This window comes from Malaclemys terrapin, chromosome 1, assembly GCF_027887155.1.
Source record: "Malaclemys terrapin pileata isolate rMalTer1 chromosome 1, rMalTer1.hap1, whole genome shotgun sequence".
NCBI lineage: Eukaryota > Metazoa > Chordata > Testudines > Emydidae > Malaclemys > Malaclemys terrapin.
Window position 1 is genome coordinate 188664406 of NC_071505.1, and position 19696 is coordinate 188684101.

The following is a 19696-nucleotide window of genomic DNA, read 5'->3' on the forward strand; positions in this document are numbered from 1 at the left end:
CAAAGCTCATCCTTTTCCCCAGGCATTTGAAATCAATGGAAAATGATAAGTGTGGGGAATTGATAGAGAGGGGAGGGTAAGCGTTTGTGTTGGTTTGCTGCTAGTAGATTATATTTAATTGTATTGCTGCAGTTTAGTTACACCTGGATAATAATTTTATTGTATTTCTTAAAATATGTCAAGGGCACCTATAGTGTATGGAAATACCTGTTTTTAGTATGCACAAGTCTAAATAAATATTAAAACTTGTGGTGTATGTGGCGGTGGGGTGGGGCAGGGGATACGATCTGATGGGGTTATAAGGATCATGAAGATGGGGGAACCTTCTAAAGTTTGCAACAATGGTGGAATGTCCCCGATTCTGCTACCCCCATGTCCCTTTTTATATTCTGTCTGCTCTGCTGGACTCCTCTATGCCTCCAAGCCCTTCCCAGCTGTTTTCCTCCCCTACACACCACATACAGAACCATTCAGAGCCAGGGGAAATGAACATTTTAGGAAGCTGTGCAAGAGAAGGGTACTAAGGCTAGCAGGGAACTGGAGAGGGGGAGACACCATAAAAGGAAGTCATACTTTACCAATTTCCCATTGAGTAGAGTAATCCAATTAACCTGATTTTGTGTCTCATTTTGTTCTAAAGCGAGAAAGTTATGCAATTCTGATTTTGATAAAGACTGCCTGCCAGTAACATGGACTCCATCACTCAAGAATAAAACGTGCTAGTTTCATCACTATATTATTTTGTTTTACAAAAAAAGAACAAGGAATTGAGAATCTACGATGGGATTTTTGTTACTATTGTAAAGGAGTACTCTATTCTTTTTGCTGACATATTTAAATACATACTTAAGATTCCTCAATAAAAATTGGTTACTGTGGAGACTACGTTCCTTTAAAGTGGGTTAATTTACAAACAGGTTGTCTTAACTTCAGTCTTGGTGAAAAAAATTCTTCTCCCATTGGTAACCCTCCCTAAATGAGACTTGAGTTATATATTGAAAGGTAAGAAGGGCTATACTTCCTTTCAAATGTTAGTTAAACAAATGAAAGAACAGCTCTCCAGCCGTCATTTGACATCCTAAACTTGTCAGAGCCAACGACCCACAGCAATTTTCCTACTGAAAAAGTTATTACATTTTCAAATTTGATTGTAATTAAAGAATCTTTAGTACTGTGCACTGGATTTCAGCTAGCAGAATCCAATAAACTGGGTTTTATCTTCCTTTTCTTCTACCACTTGACAACAAGTAAACTCTCGTGAACATCCCTATTTGAAGGGTGCCGTAATTCAGAAGCCCCATGTCCAGTTCACTTTAAATCTAATAAAAAAACCCAACAACCACCCTGTAGCTTGAACCCAGACTTACTGTTATGAACTTTGAGAGTGATATTACTATTTGTGGGGATTTCAGAGATGGGCTAAAATCAAGCTTATAGTGGAACCTCAATTATAACTGGCCACTTTTATAATAAACGTTAAAATAAAAAGTATCTGTTTGAAAGAAAATGTGATGTTGACATAACCACTGTAACATTTTCCAAAGCATAGCTTGTTTTACAATCTTAAAAGCACTTACGACTATTGCATTGTCTCAATCCTATTCAGAAGTGATGCTTACCATTTACAATTGGATTTCCTTCAGTCTATACATGAAAATGATGAAATATGAAAACAAGATAATATTAACTGGGCTCAGTTCCTTGCTTGCCATTTTAAAAGAAAAATAAGTGTAAGTGAAAAATGAGGAAAATGTGGAGTGAAACTGAAGCACACAAAAAAGTTTCATTTTAACAGTGTTCAAACAAAACTACTTTGTTTAAATAATTGCTAACAAAAATCCATTCATTTAAAAACAGCTTAAAATTAACCTTGGTAAGATACGAACAAATAATTAACACCACTGAATTTGCATTGATTCAAGATGGTATACATGAAAACTGATTTTCAAAATAAAGAATAAAACTTTAAGGCTACCAGCACAACCATCTAATTATTTTTATTAGCTATGAATGCTGTCTGCAAAATAATTTAAGATTAATTATTCCAGTTACAAACATTTGTAAAAAATAGAATTATGAAAACGTACAATGTGTAATCTACAGAGTCATCCTACAGAAGAGCCCGGCAATGGACAGTTAATAGAAATGTGAAGTTTTCAATAAAAAACTCAAGCTTAAAATGAACCTCTACCATGAAACTGGAAATTTCAACATTTGTCACAAATACTAACTGAGGTTTACTAATGTGCTTGTCATATACATAACAAGGGTGGGTCATTTATTTATTTATTTCTAAAGAGGCAAAGTCTGTTTGGAGAGCTTCATCTCGGTCCCCACTTAATATCTTTTACACCATGAAACTGTCTTTTCAAAGCATGACTGTCTGCCCATTCTGAATTTAAATAGGAGTCGTCATCATTTTCTTCTAATTTCTGCAAATAAAATTAACAAAGAAGCTTTTATGAAATAATTGAAAAGACACTTAGTTATATTTGCTTCACTCTATTTGTTGTGTCATGTAACACAGTAGAATCACTTGTTACCTTGAGTTCCTCCTGCTTCCTGTGATAATACAGCATCATCTGTTTTTGCTCTTCATTACTTATCACTGGTTCACGTGATGGGGCACCTTGTCCTTTCTGGAAGTAAATTGATAAAGTTTATTCATGATGGTATGTTCAATACAAAAACAAAAAAAGTACACAAGAATCTTAAGGTGCTAAACAAATATTTCCTCAAACAGTAAGTCTTCAAGTTTCATGGCTTTATATAAGACAGAAGAATCAACGTTAAAGTTTAATTTAACTGAGAAATATTCCTCTACTTCTGGGCCCAATCAGTTACATTAAAGTCAAGGGAGTTGTGAACTTGATGATTAGGCCTCTATTTTATTTATGAACTTAAAAATATTGAAATTTCTATAATAGTAATTAACAAAATCTTTCAGAAAGCTTTAGCCTATAATCACTGACATCAATGGCAAAGTTGTCATTGGCTTTAATGGTGCAGGATGAGGGCTGCAATTCTTAAGGTTACAAAACAAACTCAATAATAAAACATTTTTTTAAATGTCTTGTTTAAATTCTATTTTTTGGGGGGGAGGGATAGCTCAGTGGTTTGAGCATTGGCCTGCTAAACCCAGGGTTGTGAGTTCAATCCTTGAGGGGGCCACTTGGGAATCTGGGGCAAAATCAGTACTTGGTCCTGCTAGTGAAGGCAGGGGGCTGGACTCAATGACCTTTCAAGGTCCCTTCCAGTTCTAGGAGATGGGATATCTCCATTATTATTTTTTTTTTATTATTTTTTTATTTTTCCACAATTTAAAATTCTTAAAGATGTCTCACTATTGTCCTCATATACATAACAATCTTAATATCTAAATTTGTGAAGCACATGATGTGCTTTCCCCCCCAATTATGTTGAATTTTAAATTCAAAGGGTAGGTCTACACTTACCCAGTAGTTCGGCGGCGAGCGATCGAACTTCTGGGTTCGACTTATCGCGTCTTGTCTGGACGCGATAAGTCGAACCCGGAAGTGCTCGCCGTCAACTGCGGTACTCCAGCTAGACGAGAGGAGTACCGCGGAGTCGACGGGGGAGCCTGCCTGCCGTGTGTGGACCGAGGTAAGTTCGAACTAAGGTACTTCGAACTTCAGCCACGTTATTCACATAGCTGAAGTTGCGTACCTTAGTTCGAATTAGGGGGTTAGTGTAGACCTGGCCAAAGACTAGTTTTATCCATGTTCAGTTTGTCTATGTACACTGTACTCATGACACTGAAACAGTTTAATCCATGAGAAGCAATTAAAATTTACATTTTAACATAAGTATACTTAGATTTCATCTTTAATCATGGATACGAAGCTTTTTGGGTTCTTTGTTTTGCAGTATCATCTTTGTGGGCCTCTGCTGTCTGCTGATGTCACTACCAGTGACCAGGATCTGGGTATATGTAAAAATCATTTAGATCTCTTCGAGGGGACTTGAGCTACCGTATCTGGTGATCTTGAGTTCCTCCCACCACTGGAGCTGAAGAGCTGTCTAGTACTGTAGCAGTACTACTAAATAATGAAGTAAAACATGTTCTATTGGCTGAGAAGAGCAAAGGTGACTCATGTTGTGTAGTCTCTGCAAGATCACTTGGTACGGAGAAGAACGTCAGTATCAAGAAAGCTGGTGCCAGAAGCATTTGCACTGCAGGGGTCAGCTCCTCAGTCATGGTGCCGGGACCACATGTGCTAATACTAATACAGTTTGGTACTGAGAAGTTGGTACCAAGTCAACTGCGGACTGCTATATCAGAGGGTACCATGTGTACTTGGTGACCAGATTTTGCTAAAACAGCCAATAACCCAATCTGGCTGTAAACTGCCTTTTGGGTGAGTGACCTGAAAAGATCTTTGCCTCATTTTACTAGGCCCTGGGAAAGGTGACGTAGGCCTGTGCTCACTGTGGGAACAATGTTCCTGCCTGTGCCTTTCACATGACTGGGTGGTGGTGGAGGACTTAGCTGACAGTCGTGGGCATTGAAGGGTTTGGATCTCTTTGAAGCGACGTTGGAGTTGAGCCACAGCTCAGAGGAGCATTAGCCGAGGAAGAATGTTCAAGCCCTTTTTTCTCTGTTTCCAAGGAAGCTCTCACTGAGTACTCCGGAAGAGTTTAAGACAGGCCTCTCTCACCTTGTGTGTCCTCTTGGTGAAGGAGCAACACACTAAGCATCTATTAGGGATGATGTGCCCCTCGCCAAGACACAAAAGGCAGCTTGAGTGACTGTCATTGAACAGAAAAGCCTCATCAAAGGCGAGGCAAGTTTTGAACCCTCCGGGCTTTGTTTCAGCCATAATCCTAGATGCATCCCGTACTGGGGAAGTCTCTAGCACAAATAAAGTGTTTTTTTGTTTGTTTGTTTTTTTAAAAGTGAGAGGGCCAATGGATATAAAAGAGGAAAAATTAAGCTTACCACATTATCTATTTTCACACAATACACAAGGAAAGTCACACAATACACAAGGAAGTAGACACTGCGGGGGTTCTGTCTAGCAGCCACAGTCAGTAAGAAGGAATGGAGGAATGGTTGGGCACACTCCACCCTTTATGACTTCAGGTGTGAGGGGATGCGGCGAGGGCATTCAAGGTGCAGATGCAACCCCAATGGACACTGGTGGCCAAAATAATCTGATCTTGCACATGGGATGCAAATGTATCAGAAAGAGAATCCATGAGGACAATTCTCCACTTCCATCAAATGACATTTTTATTTCATTTTTAGTCTTATGTGAAACTTAATATCTGCAATTTTTGGTTGTTCTTTCAAAAGTATATTCTGTAGTATTGGCAGGATTTCACTTTAACTCAGTTTTGGTTTTATAACCTTAAGAGATCCAAGCTGAAATTAACTAGATCCATTTTCTAAACCTATTAGAAATTCTCTGTAAAAAAAGTCAGTGCTGAATCATAAGTAGAGACTGACAGTAATACTCACTTTCTGTATCTTGACAATGATTTTAGTTTTTTCATTTTTTCCCACAAAGTCTGAAAGTTTGTTTGTTCTTTTTAACTCCTTTGCTGCCCACCACAATTGTGCTTCAGACTCTTCAATAACCTCAAGTCCAGCCTGTGACAATTATAATTTGCAAGAAAAAAATTACACTAGTAATTTTTGCATAAACAGACTCTTGCAGCAACCTTCCATAGTCAGTTTATAAGATGATCCCTCTAGGATTAACAACAAAAAGCTCAGTTAATATTTAAAATTCTCTTGGTTTTATACTCTATCCTTATTAAAAAAGGGTTACTGCTATCTCTTTCTTCCTCTGATCTCAATCTGTAGTGTCTTGGTCATCCAACACAGTACTATCCTCCTCAATTCTGACTCCAGTTTTATCACTCAAAATGTTTAATTATCATAGGTGTTTAAAATGGACAACCAAAGAAACCCACATGGACTCACATTAGGATGGGGCATTTTAACTGAATATATGTTTGTTCATCTTATTTTTAATTAATTTATTGACACTTCATGTACTTTTAAAAACCATTAGAGACAAAAATATTTAGAAACCAACAAGAAATCAAATAATCGCTGTCACATAAAACGAAGACTTTCTCTTTCCTTTCCTTGGAGAGCATAAATTAAACCCAGACACTGTATATAACCCAAATATGTTACTACATACATGAGTTCCCGACAAGTCTTCTTTATCTTCAAACTCCATTCTAATTGGATCATGTGGAGGCAATCCCATCGGATAAACAATCATTACAGCTCCTCGGAGCTGGTCCAGTGCATCTTTCACCATCTCCATATTAACACATACGTTAGCTTGAACTTGTTTCTGAGATACAGACAGGAGCCATTGTTAAAATTTAAACAAAGTAATTAAGTTAGGAGGAAAGCATCTGTTTTGCAATCAGTTCATAATGTTAAACAGTGTGATATTTAAATGAAGCCAACTGGCTAAACAGAAACTTATGTCAGAGCAAATCACTCTTAGTTCTCTTTATCCTGATTCATAAAACAGCTGCACATAGAATAACAAGACAAAAGTTTACTGCTATTTGCTTTTATTGGCAAAGAAATGAAATCTCAAATATCCATTAAATGCCTGCTACACAACTTAATAAAATTTCTGCTATAGCTGTCTATTGAACACAGGCATTCAAATAAGTGTGCCGATGACTGTAGAAACTGGAGGGGGAAATCTCTTATTTTTACTATTTGTGATTCATGGACAAAAGTAGTAAAAGTCAAATGAGGGTTAGAAAGGGGGTCCTATGGACCTGAGACTTCAGATAAAAGAGCACCTGCAAATGAAAGACACGAATGAGCAAAACACAAATGGGATCTGCTCTAAGGCAATGCTTAGCACTCTGTGCAGCTCATACTGAGATTTGTAGCAGCACAGACACTTAATTGCCGTATGACTGGAAGAGAGACAAGGTAGATGAGGTAGTATCTTTTATTGGACCAACTTCTGTTGGTGACCTGAAGAAGAGCTCTGTGTAAGCTTGTCTCTCTCACCAACAGAAGTTGGTTCAGTAAAAGATATTACCTCACTCACCTTGTCTCTCTGGGACTGACGCAGCTCCTACACTGCATACAACATATGATTGGAATAATCATTGCACAGATGAGAAGAAACAAGAAGCAGCTGAAACAAACTTTTATAGTTCACTAATGAATTTTGCCTCACCAAAGTTTTCAATACAGGGAGTTATAAAAAAGAGACTAAAAGAATGATGCCTCCTTGTGGACGTTATCAGCCTCAATAGCTGGTAAGTACAATATATTGCTCCCCAATCTGCAAGACCAAACTTGGCAAGAAAAGTACTGTGTGTGTTCATTTTCATCATTATGGACTGATAATTTGAAAACAAATTAATCTCCAAACCCAAGGGGGGAGAGGGGTAGCTCAGTGGTTTGAGCATTGGCCTGCTAAACCCCAGGGTTGTGAGTTCAATCCTTGAGGGGGCCACTTAGGCCTGGTCTACACTACGAGTTTAGGTCGACTTTAGCAGTGTTAAATCGAATTAAGCCTGGACACGTTCACACGACGAAGCCCTTTCTTTCGACTTAAAGGGCCCTTTAAACCGGTTTCTTTACTCCACCGCCGACGAGGGGATTAGCGATAAAATCGGCCTTAGCGAGTTGGAATTGGGGTAATGTGGATGAAATTTGACATTATTGGCTTCCGGGAGCTATCCCACAGTGCTTCATTGTGACCGCTCTGGACAGCACTCTCAACTCAGATGCACTGACCAGGTAGACAGGAAAAGCCCCGTGAATGTTTGAATTTCATTTCCTGTTTGCCCAGCATGGAGAGCACAGGTGACCACGCAGAGCTCATCAGCACAGGTAACCGTGATGGAGACCCAGGATAGCAAAAGAGCTCCAGCATGGACCAAATGGGAGGTACGGGATCTGCTCGCCATATGGGGAGATGAATCAGTGCTAGCTGAACTCTGTAGCAGTAAAAGAAATGGCAAAATATTAGAAAAGGTCTCCAAGGCCATGAAGGACAAAGGCCGTAACAGGGACGCACAGCAGTGCTGCGTGAAAATTAAGGAGCTAAGGCAAGCCTACCACAAAGCCAGAGAAGCAAACAGAAGGTCCGGGGCAGAGCCGCAAACTCCGAAAACGCGGAGCTGCATGCCATTCTAGGGGGTGCAGCCACCACTACCCCAACCGTGTGCTATGACTCCCTCACTGGAGGGACACACAGGGAAGAGGGTTCGAGGTACGAGGAAGATGAGGATGGAGGTAATGTAGATAGCTCACAGCAGCAAGGAAGCGGAGAAACCAGTTTCCCCAAAAGCCAGGATATGTTTGTCACCCTGGACCTGGAACCAGTAACCCCCGAACTCACCCAAGACCCTGAGGGCACACAGAGGACCTCTGGTGAGTGTACCTTTGTAAATATTACACATGGTTTAAAAGCAAGCATGTTTAATGATTAATGATTAATTTGCCCTGGCAATCGCGGCCAGTACAGCTACTGGAAAACTCTGTTAACGTGTATGGGGATGGAGCGGAAATCCTCCAGGGACATCTCCAGAAAGCTCTCCTTAATGTACTCCCAAAGCCTTTGCAAAAGGTTTCTGGGGAGGGCTGCCTTATCCCGTCCGCCATGGTAGGACACTTTACCACGCCAGGCCAGTAGCACGTAGTCTGGAATCATTGCATAACAAAGCACGGCAGCATATGGTCCTGGTGTTGTCTGCATGCCAGCAAACATCCATTTCTTATTGCTCTTTGTTATCCTCAGGAGAGTGATATCTTTCACGGTCACGTGGTTGAAAGGGGGTGATTTTATTAAGGGGACATTCAGAGGTGCCCGTTCCTGCTCGGCTGACCAGAAATGTCCCCCGCTGTTAGCCACGCGGTGGGGGGGGGGGGGGGGGGGTGAAGTGATCATCCCAGAAAACTGGGTGTGGGGGGAGGAGGGGGGTTAGTTGGGTTTGTGCTGCACGTTAACCCGGAAACTGCAGCCCCTCCTTTTACATTGCAAACCCATTTTAAATGGCCAACCCAATTCATCCTTGATATGGGAAATGAGGGAGCTGCTGTTTGAAACCATTCCCACATGTTATGAGAGTTAAAAAAGCCAAAAGACTGTGGCTTACCATGGCTGCCTGCAAGCCGAAATCTGTTGCCTGGCACTGCGTGAGTAATCTCTCACACAAAACCGGCAGGCCTTCACTATAAGAGGAAAAATGCGACCTTGTAACGAAAGCACATGTGCTGTGTAATGTGAACAGCAAAATTTAACGTGAAAGAGTGTACCCATTGTTCTCTCAAATGTGTCTTTTTTAACCACCTCTCCCTTCTCGTCCACCAGCTGCAAACATTTCTCCTTCACAGAGGCTAATGAACATTAGAAAGAGAAAACTGAGGACGTGGGACAATATGTTCACGGAGCTCCAGATGTCCTCCCACGCTGAAAAAGCACAGCAGAATGCGTGGAGGCAGTCAATGTCAGACTTCAGAAAAGCACAGTATGAACGAGAGGAGAGGTGGCAGGCTGAATCGCGGGATGAACAGAGCAAGTTACGGGCTGAAGATGATAGGTGGCGTCAGCTTGCAGACAGAAGGCAAGAGTCAATGCTCCGGCTGCTGGAGCATCAAACTGATATGCTCCAGCGTATGGTTGAACTGCAGGAAAGGCAGCAGGAGCAGAGACCGCCGCTATGGCTGCTGTGTAACTAACAGCCCTCCTCCCCAAGTTCCATAGCCTCCTTATCCAGACGCCCAAGAACACGGTGAGGGGGCCTCCAGCTACCCAGTCACTCCACCCCAGATGATTGCCAGAACATCAGAAGGCTGACCTTCAATAAGAGTTAAAGTTTTAAAATGCAGTGTGTCCTTTTCCTTCCCTCCTCCCCAACCCATCCTGGGCTACCTTGGCAATTATCTCTCTAGTTGTGTGATGAATTAATAAAGAATGCATGAATGTGAAGTAACAATGACTTTATTGCCTCTGCAAGCGGTGCTCGAAGTGGGGTGGAGAGGGTGGGGTGGTTGGTTTACAGGGAAGTAGAGTGAACCCGGGGGGACAGGGGGGGAGGAGGGTTCATCAAGGAGAAACAAACAGAAGTTTCACACCGTAGCCTGGCCAGTCACAAAACTCGTTTTCAAAGCTTCTCTGATGCGCACCGTGCCCTGCTGTGCTCCTCTAACCGCCCTGGTGTCTGGCTGCGCGTAATCAGCAGCCAGGCGATTTGCCTCAACCTCCCACCCCGCCATAAATGTCTCCCCCTTACTCTCACAGATATTGTGGAGCGCACAGCAAGCAGCAATAACAATGGGGATATTCTTTTCGCTGAGGTCTGAACGAGTCAGTAAGCTGCGCCAGCACGCTTTTAAACGTCCAAATGCACATTCCACCACCATTCGGCACTTGCTCAGCCTGTAGTTGAACAGATCCTGACTCCTGTCCAGGCTGCCTGTGTACGGCTTCATGAGCCATGGCATTAAGGGGTAGGCTGGGTCCCCAAGGATCACGATAGGCATTTCAACATCCCCAACAGTTACTTTCTGGTCCGGGAAGAAAGTCCCTTCCTCCAGCTTTCGAAACAGACCAGAGTGCCTGAAGACGCGAGCATCATGTACCTTTCCCGGCCATCCCACGTTGTTGGTGAAACGTCCCTTGTGATCCACCAGGGCTTGCAGCAGCATTGAAAAGTACCCCTTGCGGTTTATGTACTCGGTGGCTTGATGCTCCAGTGCCAAGATAGGGATATGGGTTCCGTCTATGGCCCCACCACAGTTTAGGAATCCCATTGCAGCAAAGCCATCCACTATGGCCTGCACGTTTCCCAGAGTCACTACCCTTGATATCACCAGGTCTTTCATTGCCCTGTCAACTTGGATCACAGCTGCCCCCACAGTAGATTTAAATTAAATTTGCCCACTCCAAATTGATTCCCAACTGACCGGTAGCTGTCTGGCGTTGCAAGCTTCCACAGGGCTATCGCCACTCGCTTCTCAACTGTGAGGACTGTTCTCATCCTGGTATTCTGGCGCTTCAGGGCAGGGGAAAGCAAGTCACAAAGTTCCATGAAAGTGCCCTTACGCATGCGAAAGTTTCGCAGCCACTGGGAATCGTCCCACACCTGCAGCACGATGCGGTCCCACCAGTCTGTGCTTGTTTCCCATGCCCAGAATCAGCGTTCCACGGCATGAACCTGCTCCATTAACACCATGATTTCCACATTGCTGGGGCCTGTGCCTTGTGAGAGGTCTATGTCCATGTCAATTTCCTCATCATTCTTGTCGCCGCGCTGCAATCGCCTCCTTGGTTGGTCCGGGTTTCGCTTTGGCATGTCCTGGCTCTGCATATACTCCAGGACAATGTGTGTGGTGTTCATAGTGCTCATAATTGCCGCGGTGATCTGAGCGGGCTCCATGATCCCAGTGCTAGCTATGGCGCCTGGTCTGAAAAAAGGCGCAAAACTAGTATCTGATGGACCAGGGTAGGGAGGGAGGGAGGGCCGAGTGACGACATGGCGTACAGGTACAGGGAATTAAAATCAAGAAAGGTGGCTGTGCATCAGGGAAAAACACAAACAACTGTCACACAGAATGGCCCCCCGCAAAGATTAAACTTAAAACCCTGGGTTTAGCAGGCCGTTGATTTCACGGAGGGAGGGGGAAGCTAATGAATACAGAACAAATCTATTTTTTACATCTTAAGCTGGCAGCCGACAGTGCAGCATGACTGATAGCCACTGCAGTATGATGACGACGGATACCAGTCGTAATATACTATCTTCTACCAAAAGGCAAGGGGCTGATGCAATGCAGCCCTACGGCTACCAGTCATGCTGCACCGTCTACCGCCAAAAGGCAGTTTGCTGCTGTGTAGCAATGCAGTACCACGTCTGCCGGCACCCAGATGACATATGGTGACGGTGAGCTGATCTGAGTGGGCTCCATGCTTGCCGTGGTATGTTGTCTACACAGGTAACCCAGGTAAAAAGGCGCGAATCTATTGTCTGGTGCTCTGACGGAGGGGGAGGGGCCTGATGACATGTACCCAGAACCACCCGCGACACTGTTTTGCATCATTCAGGCATTGGGATCTCAACCCAGAATTCCAATGGGCGGCGGAGACTGTGGGAACTGTGGGATAGCTACCCATAGTGCAATGCTCCGGAAGTCGACGCTAGCCTCGGTACTGTGGACGCGGTCCGCCGACTAGAGCACTTAGAGCATTTTATGTAGGGACACACACAATCAGCTGTAAACAACCGATTTCTATAAAACCGGCTTCTATAAATTCGACCTAATTTCGTAGTGTAGACATACCCTTAGGGACCTAGGGCAAAATGAGTACTTGGTCCTGCTAGTGAAGGCAGGGGGCTGGACTCAATGACCTTTCAGGGTCCCTTCCAGTTCTATGAGATAAGTGTATCGCCATATATTATTTATTTGTAAGTTGACCATATTTTTAGGCACTTAGCTATAAATAATGTATATGCAAATAAAAAACATGTTTTCACCTTTCATCCAAAAGCAACCCAAAACACTTCACATAAATACAATATATAAACAATTTCAACCCACTACTTACATGCAGCATCCTCCAGGATGAAACACAGCAATGTTATGTAATAGTTATGGTCAGGAAATGAAAATACAGTATCTAGCTGCAAATTTTATGCAGGCTGTCCTCTAGAGCAGAGACCAAATCTGCAGGATTCAATTTAGCAAGGGACACAAAATTGCATCTCAGCACTATTCTAATAATCTACCTCATATTTAGAAATGATATTGCCAAAAGGCCTCATATATATGAGCTGCTGAGATGTTCAGTGTGACCAGAATGGCCAAATGGCAGTAATCTAAAACCAGGAGATCATCATTCATGGCTCTCATAAGCAGGGTCACTACAAGGGGATTGCTGAACCCAAACTGGAACGCATGTAAAGATGTCAGTAGTGTCTAAACCTTGAATGGAATGGTCACCGTTTTCCAAATCGCATCACGGAAAATGGGGAGGTAGGAGACTGGACAACAATTGGAAAAAATCTATAATCAAATGGCAGTTTCTTGAGGACAAGCGCTGCATGTTTGCAAAATGGTCAACATCCTTGCTAAGTGGAACACTGATAATCCCTATCAGCGATGATATTATAGCTACATCACCTGTTTTGAACAACCAAGATGGATCAGAGTCAAGTGATGCAGGCGGGAAACCCAAAACACCAGACACATCAAAATAAGAAACCAAACTGAACATGACAGGAAATCAGGAACTCCTGACTCTCTTAGTTATAGACTCAGAGACCAATTCTGAGTTCTAGTTTAATGTTTTCACCCCTCAGCTAAAAAAATCACAACAACCAGCTGAAGGAACAAACATGGAGACGGATGGGTGAAGAGTCAATCATGATTAATCAAACTGCTCACTAACAAATATTTCATCTGGAAGGTTCCTTGCAATGTCCATGGACAAGGACAAGTTATATCTCTGCCTCAGTCAGTGCAATAGTGTGCCTTCATAAAATCATTGCACAGAAGACGATCAGGTTACAGACGGCTCTCCAGCCATCTTCTCTCCAATCTGTGCCCCAAATCCTATAGGTTCCTGAGAAATCATTATGGCATCTGGGAACACAACGCAAAGAGTATACAGGTTGCAAGCATGCTCCAGCACAGTGGTCACCAACCAGTTGATCCTAGAGGCTCTCCCGGTCGATCACAGTCTCTGGTGGCACAGCGTGGCTGCCGCTAAGGTAGGGTCCCTGCCTACCTGGCCCCACGCTGCTCCTGGAAGCGGCCAGTGGGCAGGCGTCTCCCTCCGCGTGCTGCTCCTGCCTGCGAGCACTGCCCCCGGAACTCCCATTGGCTTGGAGAGCTGTGAGTGCGGTGCTTGCAGAGAAGGGCAGTGTGCGGAGCCATTTGCCCCCCAACCAGGAGCCGCCGGAGGTAACTGCTGCCCAGTGGGAGGCCACACCCCAACACCCTCCCGGAGCCTGCACCCCATACCCCCTCGTGCACCCTGAACCCCAGCCCTGACCCCCCTCCCAGAGCCAGCACCCTGTACCTCCTCCTGCACTCCAACACTCTGCCCCAGCCCAGAGCCTCTTCCTGCACCCAAACTCCCTTCCAGAGCCAGCACCCTGCACCCCCTCCTGTTCCCCAACACTCTGCCCGAGCCCAGAACCTCCTCCTGCACCCAAACTCCCTTCCAGAGCCTGCACCCCCACACTTTGCCCCAGCCCAGAGCCCCGTCCTGTACCCAAACTCCCTCCTAGAGCTTGCAGCCCTCACCCCCTCCTGCACCCTAACCCCCTGTCCCAGGCTCAGCCCAGAGCCCCCTCCCACACTGCAAACCCCTTGGCCCCAGCCCAGAGCCTGCACCCCCTCCTGAACCCCAACCTCCTACCCCAGCCCAGTGGAAGTGAGTGAGGATTGGGGAGAGTGAGCGAGGGAGAGAAGGGGGATGGAGTGAGCAGGGCAGGGCTTTGGGGAAGGGGCGGGGTAGATCCTGGGTTGCTCTTAGATTCAAAACATGATCTTGGGCATAAAAAGGTTGGAGACTACTACTCTAGCAGCTAGTAGCAGTTGGTAAGCTGATCAATACCTGTGGCTAGCAAGGGGATGCTATCAGATATGACTTCACACCAGAGACCAAAAAAAATCCACAGGATTCATTGACACCCAAGTCTGAAGAAATAATGCAGCACTAATGCCACTATAGATGTAGAATAGCCCCCAACCTAAAACAAGTACCAATTAGCATGTTCATTTTAAACCTAATGGGACTAAAAAACAGTAATATAAATTCCCATTGTTTGCAACATTTCTCCGTCAGCTTATGTATTTTAGAAGAATTTCAAAGAGCCACGGTTTACAAGGAAAAGTATACGAATAAAAAGTCATTACTGCATTTGTGCTTCTATGTCAAACAAGTAGTGTGTCAACATAAAATATACACCTATTTTTAAAGTGGAATTGAATAATTTAGGCCTCAATCCTGCAAAGACATACGAGTATGTCTAGTTCCATTGAACTCAATGTGACTACACACGATTAAATTTAAGCATGTGGGTAAGCTCTGGAAGGATTGGGGCTTAAATCATCTATGATAACATAGGACTGGAAGGAACCCTGGGTCGTCGAGTCCAATTCCTTGTTATTGCAGACCACCTCATTTCAATTACTTTAACATTTACTCAATTATATGTAAAACTACAGCACACTACATTAATGAGCAATAGGTATTTTAATCTACACATTTCTGAATGTAGTTAATTTTTCATTAGAAAACTTGACAAGCATTCACTCAAAGAATGTATCAATAACAAATAAAAAATGAAGAGCATGTGGGTGGAATGAAATGTGGTTTAATCATTTAATGCAAAATTTGTGATGCCAGCATTCACTCAGAGTTTAATATCTGATCCTGTAACTCTCTGAAAAAAAATCTTGCCACAAGTCATTAAGAAAATGATTAATAGGAGTTCCACAGTTTTTATCAGACTATTCAAATTATTTCACATTGCAACTGGAAATTACTGTCCTTTGCACTCAAATGAAAAATTAATCAGTTATTTTTGACAAACAGAAGAGCCATGTAGCATCCATAACATTTTTGAAAGATTCAGTGTCACTTTAAAATCTTACCTTAGATATTTGTGCTTTAGCTTCCTCTACTGTCTTTTTTAAAACTTCTTTCATTTTTTCATTTGGAGCTTAAAAACAATAGATGCATCTTTAATACAATACATTAACATTTTTTGCTATAAAAATCTGCCTAAATATGCCACATATTATCATCTACTGTAAGCAAGTTAATTTAAAAACTACTAAATCACAAATCCAGAAGGCATCCTACTTAGTTTCACTCTATTTATAAGTCTACAAATTCATAATCAAGTTTCTTGATTGTACTCTAAAAACACTATTTTACAATTGAGGGCAAGATTTATGACATGCACCCAGAAGGTCACTTTGATAGGGCTTTGCCTTTTAAATTGTCTTGTTATACTGAAACATCATGTAAAGCTTGACTCTCCTGTATTAGCTCTGGCTCATATTGTATGTATTATTTTCTGTCAGTCTCTACTGTGTAAAATCCTGAGCTATGCTTTTATGGGAACTAGAGCTTTGAATTTCTTGACCTTTAATGTTAAATGTGGTTACTTTAAAAAACAGAAAAAGAAACAAAAATACAAATAAAAACAAAAGGGTCAGTCATTGCGCCTTCCTTCTGTTAAAGGTCATTATGGTGTTGGGCATAGAAACTGAGAACAAGGAAATGGTCTCTTCTGTGATCTCAATGATTACACTGCTGGCACCTTGGCAGTGAGAAAACGAGGAGGAAGCTGCCTGATTTCAATGAAGGTAGATGAGGGAAAAGGAGAGAAAAGAGAGGGGGAAATCTTCGTTAAATAAGGCCCGAGGCCATTTAATGAATGAGGAGAAAAAGAAATCTTAAATAACTATCCATTCACTAAATGAGGCTGGGGTCCTGTGGAAAAAATAGTATGTGATCATGTTATTAATAGCTATATCTAGGGGCTGAATAATCGTTGCACAGGCAACCTTAATTCTGAAATTTCCTAATTTGTGAGTACTTGACTTTGCAACCCTATTGTTCTTTTAACAATTTTTGTATGATGTTATCTAAAATATATGTTGAGGAAAAGCAGTATAGTGTTATTTATTCTTGATTAATATCAGCATTAAGTCAAGAATAAATCCAAGACCTGATGTGGCAAGTCCCATTTCTTGTGAGATTGCAGCCAAACAAGTAGTTTCTATGGGTTTAATTGCTGCCTAATACTACTTGAACTGCTTTTATAAATAACTTTATAATTATGTACTTTACAGGAAATGGACTGGCTGACAGATATTCCAATTGGCATAATTTTAACTATATACTAACATCTACTTGTTTTTCTCTTATTTAAGAGTTTTGAGATTAAATTATAGGTTTGTTGTTATGAATTCAACAGCATTTAGTCAAAATATCAAATAATTTTAAGTTCCTCAAGAAACTATGTCTTAGTTATGCTCATGCATATCTCTGTATGTTTAAGATGCAGTTACCATGTCCATTCCTTCGTCCAATTTCATCCTTTTTAAAGACACTTCCACCACTTGGTACACATTTATCTGCCCATTCATCCTTTAATTTCAAATCTTCAATCTGTTCATCTGCCAGTCCTTGCATATTAGGAGGCAAGAAGACACCATGTTCTGCCAGTTCCTCCATTTCTTAAAAAACAAGGTCAGAATTTAGAAGCAGAAAACAATGTTACGTCAAAGGCATTTATTTGAACAACAGGCTAAGTTTCAGCTTTTAGAAAGCTGCAGAGGGACTTTTGTAAGCACATATACAGTAGTGCCACCTGCTGTTTTGCTGCCACCACCTTTTTCTAGTGATAATTCCTAAATCTCCTTTGCTTAATTTCACATTTTTTGAGTAGTTAAACGAACAAATTTGAAAAATGGCACAACTATACTTTATTATAATATACAGTTTAATAATTTTTTTTAAAATCTGATGCGGGAAGAGAATCTAAAACACCAAAGTATTGAAATTTGGTTTTGCCAACTTTTAGACTTCATGCTTGTGGAAAATGTTGTTGCATTATGATATCCTGATTTTTATATTGAAATGCTGTCTCTACGTTAAGTCAGGCCTGAGAAGTTTTGAGAACTGTTTTAATGACTGTAATGTAACGAGGCATCAAAATAATATACATTGAAAAAAGAAACTGGTTTTAACCCTACTTTGAAATACCAAAAAGCAACACAGAACCTATGACTGACAACAGAATTACGCCAGCTAAGAGAAACGCATACAAATGGGTACAAGCACTGATCCAGAAGCTAGAAGTGAGGACAGCACATGGCTGCTGTTCCCTACTCATTAAGGAGCATGGATGGCAAAGATAAATGGAAGCTGCTTGTTCCTCTGGCCTGGCCAAAGTATCATCATCAGCGACTACCATGAGGGTCCCTTTCTGTGGTTAATTTTTAAGCTGCCTGAAAAATAGAAATCCCTTTTAATGAAAAACAGTTTAAAACAAAACAAAACTGCCCTGAATCAGGATGAAACATCAAAAATGCAAAAAATGTCCAGGATGGGTTTTTTGACAAAAAATTCATTTCGGAAGAGCCAGGGAGTTCAGTCCTCCCCATATGCTCTGGGGTCAAAGAAGCTGTCTCTCCAGCTCCCAAAGCTATGGGGGGGATGGGGAGGGAGGAGAGGGTGGAAAAGAAACCGAGCCCCTCATTTTGATTTTCAGCAAAACCTGACATTTTCCTGCCAAAAATTTCAATTTTTTTGTTTTGAAAATCATTCCGATGAAAATTTTTGATCAGCTCTACTCTGTTCCCAGGTCTGCCACTGGCTTCCTGTATGACCTTCGCCAACTTAAAAAGAACAGGAGTACTTGTGACACCTTAGAGACTAACATTTATTTGAGCATAAGCTTTCGTGGGCTACAGCCCATTTCTTTGGATGCATAGAATGGAACACACAGAAAGAAGATATTTATACATACAGAGAACATGAAAAGGTGGGAGTAGCCATACCAACTGTAAGAGACCAATCAATTGAGATGAGCTATCATCAGCAGGAGAGAGAAAATAAATCTTTGAAGTGATAATCAAGATAACCCATAGAAGGTGTGAGGATATTTTAACATGGGGAAATAGATTCAATTAGTGTAATGACCCAACCATTCCCAGTCTCTCTTCAAACTAAGCCAACTTAGTTACACTCTCTGTGCCTCAGTTCCCCAACTGTGACATGAGGATAGCAGTACTTGCCTACTGCACATTAATAGCTATGAGGCTTTCAGATACTGTGGTAATGGGGACACATACGTACAAAAGATAGAATTCCCTGGTCGCTTGTGTGGTGTATGGATTTGGCTAGTACCTGAGCAAATACGCTGCACTTTGAGTCTGCTATTGTAGATCCTGGTGACTTGCTGCGTTAAGTCTTCCATGGAGATGCTGCATGTTGTTTCCAGCAGGAATTGGCTCTCGTCGCCACGCTTCACATGGAGCTGAACCATTTCTGCAGAAACAGAAAGGAGATGGGAGTTGCTGGCTCCAATCTCCTGTCAGATCAAACAGAGAGAGAGAGATCAGGGCAAAAGCACTGAGAACCAGGCAATGGTGTGCTACCAACATTTTAACAAGGGACAAGCAACTTCCCTGCTAGCTGTAGCCAGGAGTGGGGAGGAGGACGAGGGAGGGAAATCTATTAGTTTTATGATTAAACAAAAATGTTCTTGTCACAATCAAGAAGTGCTGCAGGTGCGTATGGGGGGGGGGGGGACTCTATGGGAGCCCGTGGGGTGCCGCGTGCGGGCAGCCGGGGCCCATAGGGGTGCGGGAGGGGGGGGGTAGGGGGGCGCACTTCACGGTGCACGGGAGGGGGGTTACCCGGCCTGGCTCCTCCCCAACCTCTCACCCGTCCCGGGGCCCGGGACTCGCTCCGCAGCGGCACGAACCGGCCGCGTGTCCGATCCGCCTCTCCGCAGCAACAACCGCCGCGTCCCTAGAAACCAACCGCCGGGAAGGAGGAGGGGGCGGGGCGGTGCTTTGACCCCGGGGGAGTGGAGGGGGGGGGGCGCACCTCGGGAGCCTCCGCGAACGGTGGGGCCAGGCCGGCTCCGCACCTCAGCGCATGCGCCGGGGAGCGCGCCCGCCCCGGAATCACCGCCG

The 19696-nt window shown here is 43.0% G+C and overlaps 1 protein-coding gene across 7 annotated transcripts; it reads right to left on the minus strand.

Moving 5' to 3' along the window:
- Positions 1-1972: 1972 nt before the first annotated feature.
- On the minus strand, positions 1973-19696 carry CFAP298 (cilia and flagella associated protein 298). Of its 7 annotated transcripts, none has more exons than XM_054048110.1 (8): positions 19608-19696; positions 18903-19043; positions 17060-17227; positions 15632-15699; positions 6177-6335; positions 5483-5614; positions 2544-2639; positions 1973-2432 (listed from the first exon to the last, which is right to left on the minus strand). In XM_054048110.1, the coding sequence occupies exons 2-8, from the start codon at positions 19039-19041 to the stop codon at positions 2322-2324; spliced, it is 873 nt and encodes a 290-aa protein (XP_053904085.1). In that variant the 5' UTR covers positions 19042-19043; positions 19608-19696; the 3' UTR covers positions 1973-2321. The 7 variants fall into 7 exon arrangements, with proteins under 7 accessions (XP_053904085.1, XP_053904094.1, XP_053904102.1 ...); XM_054048119.1 differs by having other exon boundaries at positions 18903-19086; positions 19608-19693; XM_054048127.1 differs by lacking the exon at positions 19608-19696 and adding an exon at positions 19483-19588 and having other exon boundaries at positions 18903-19086.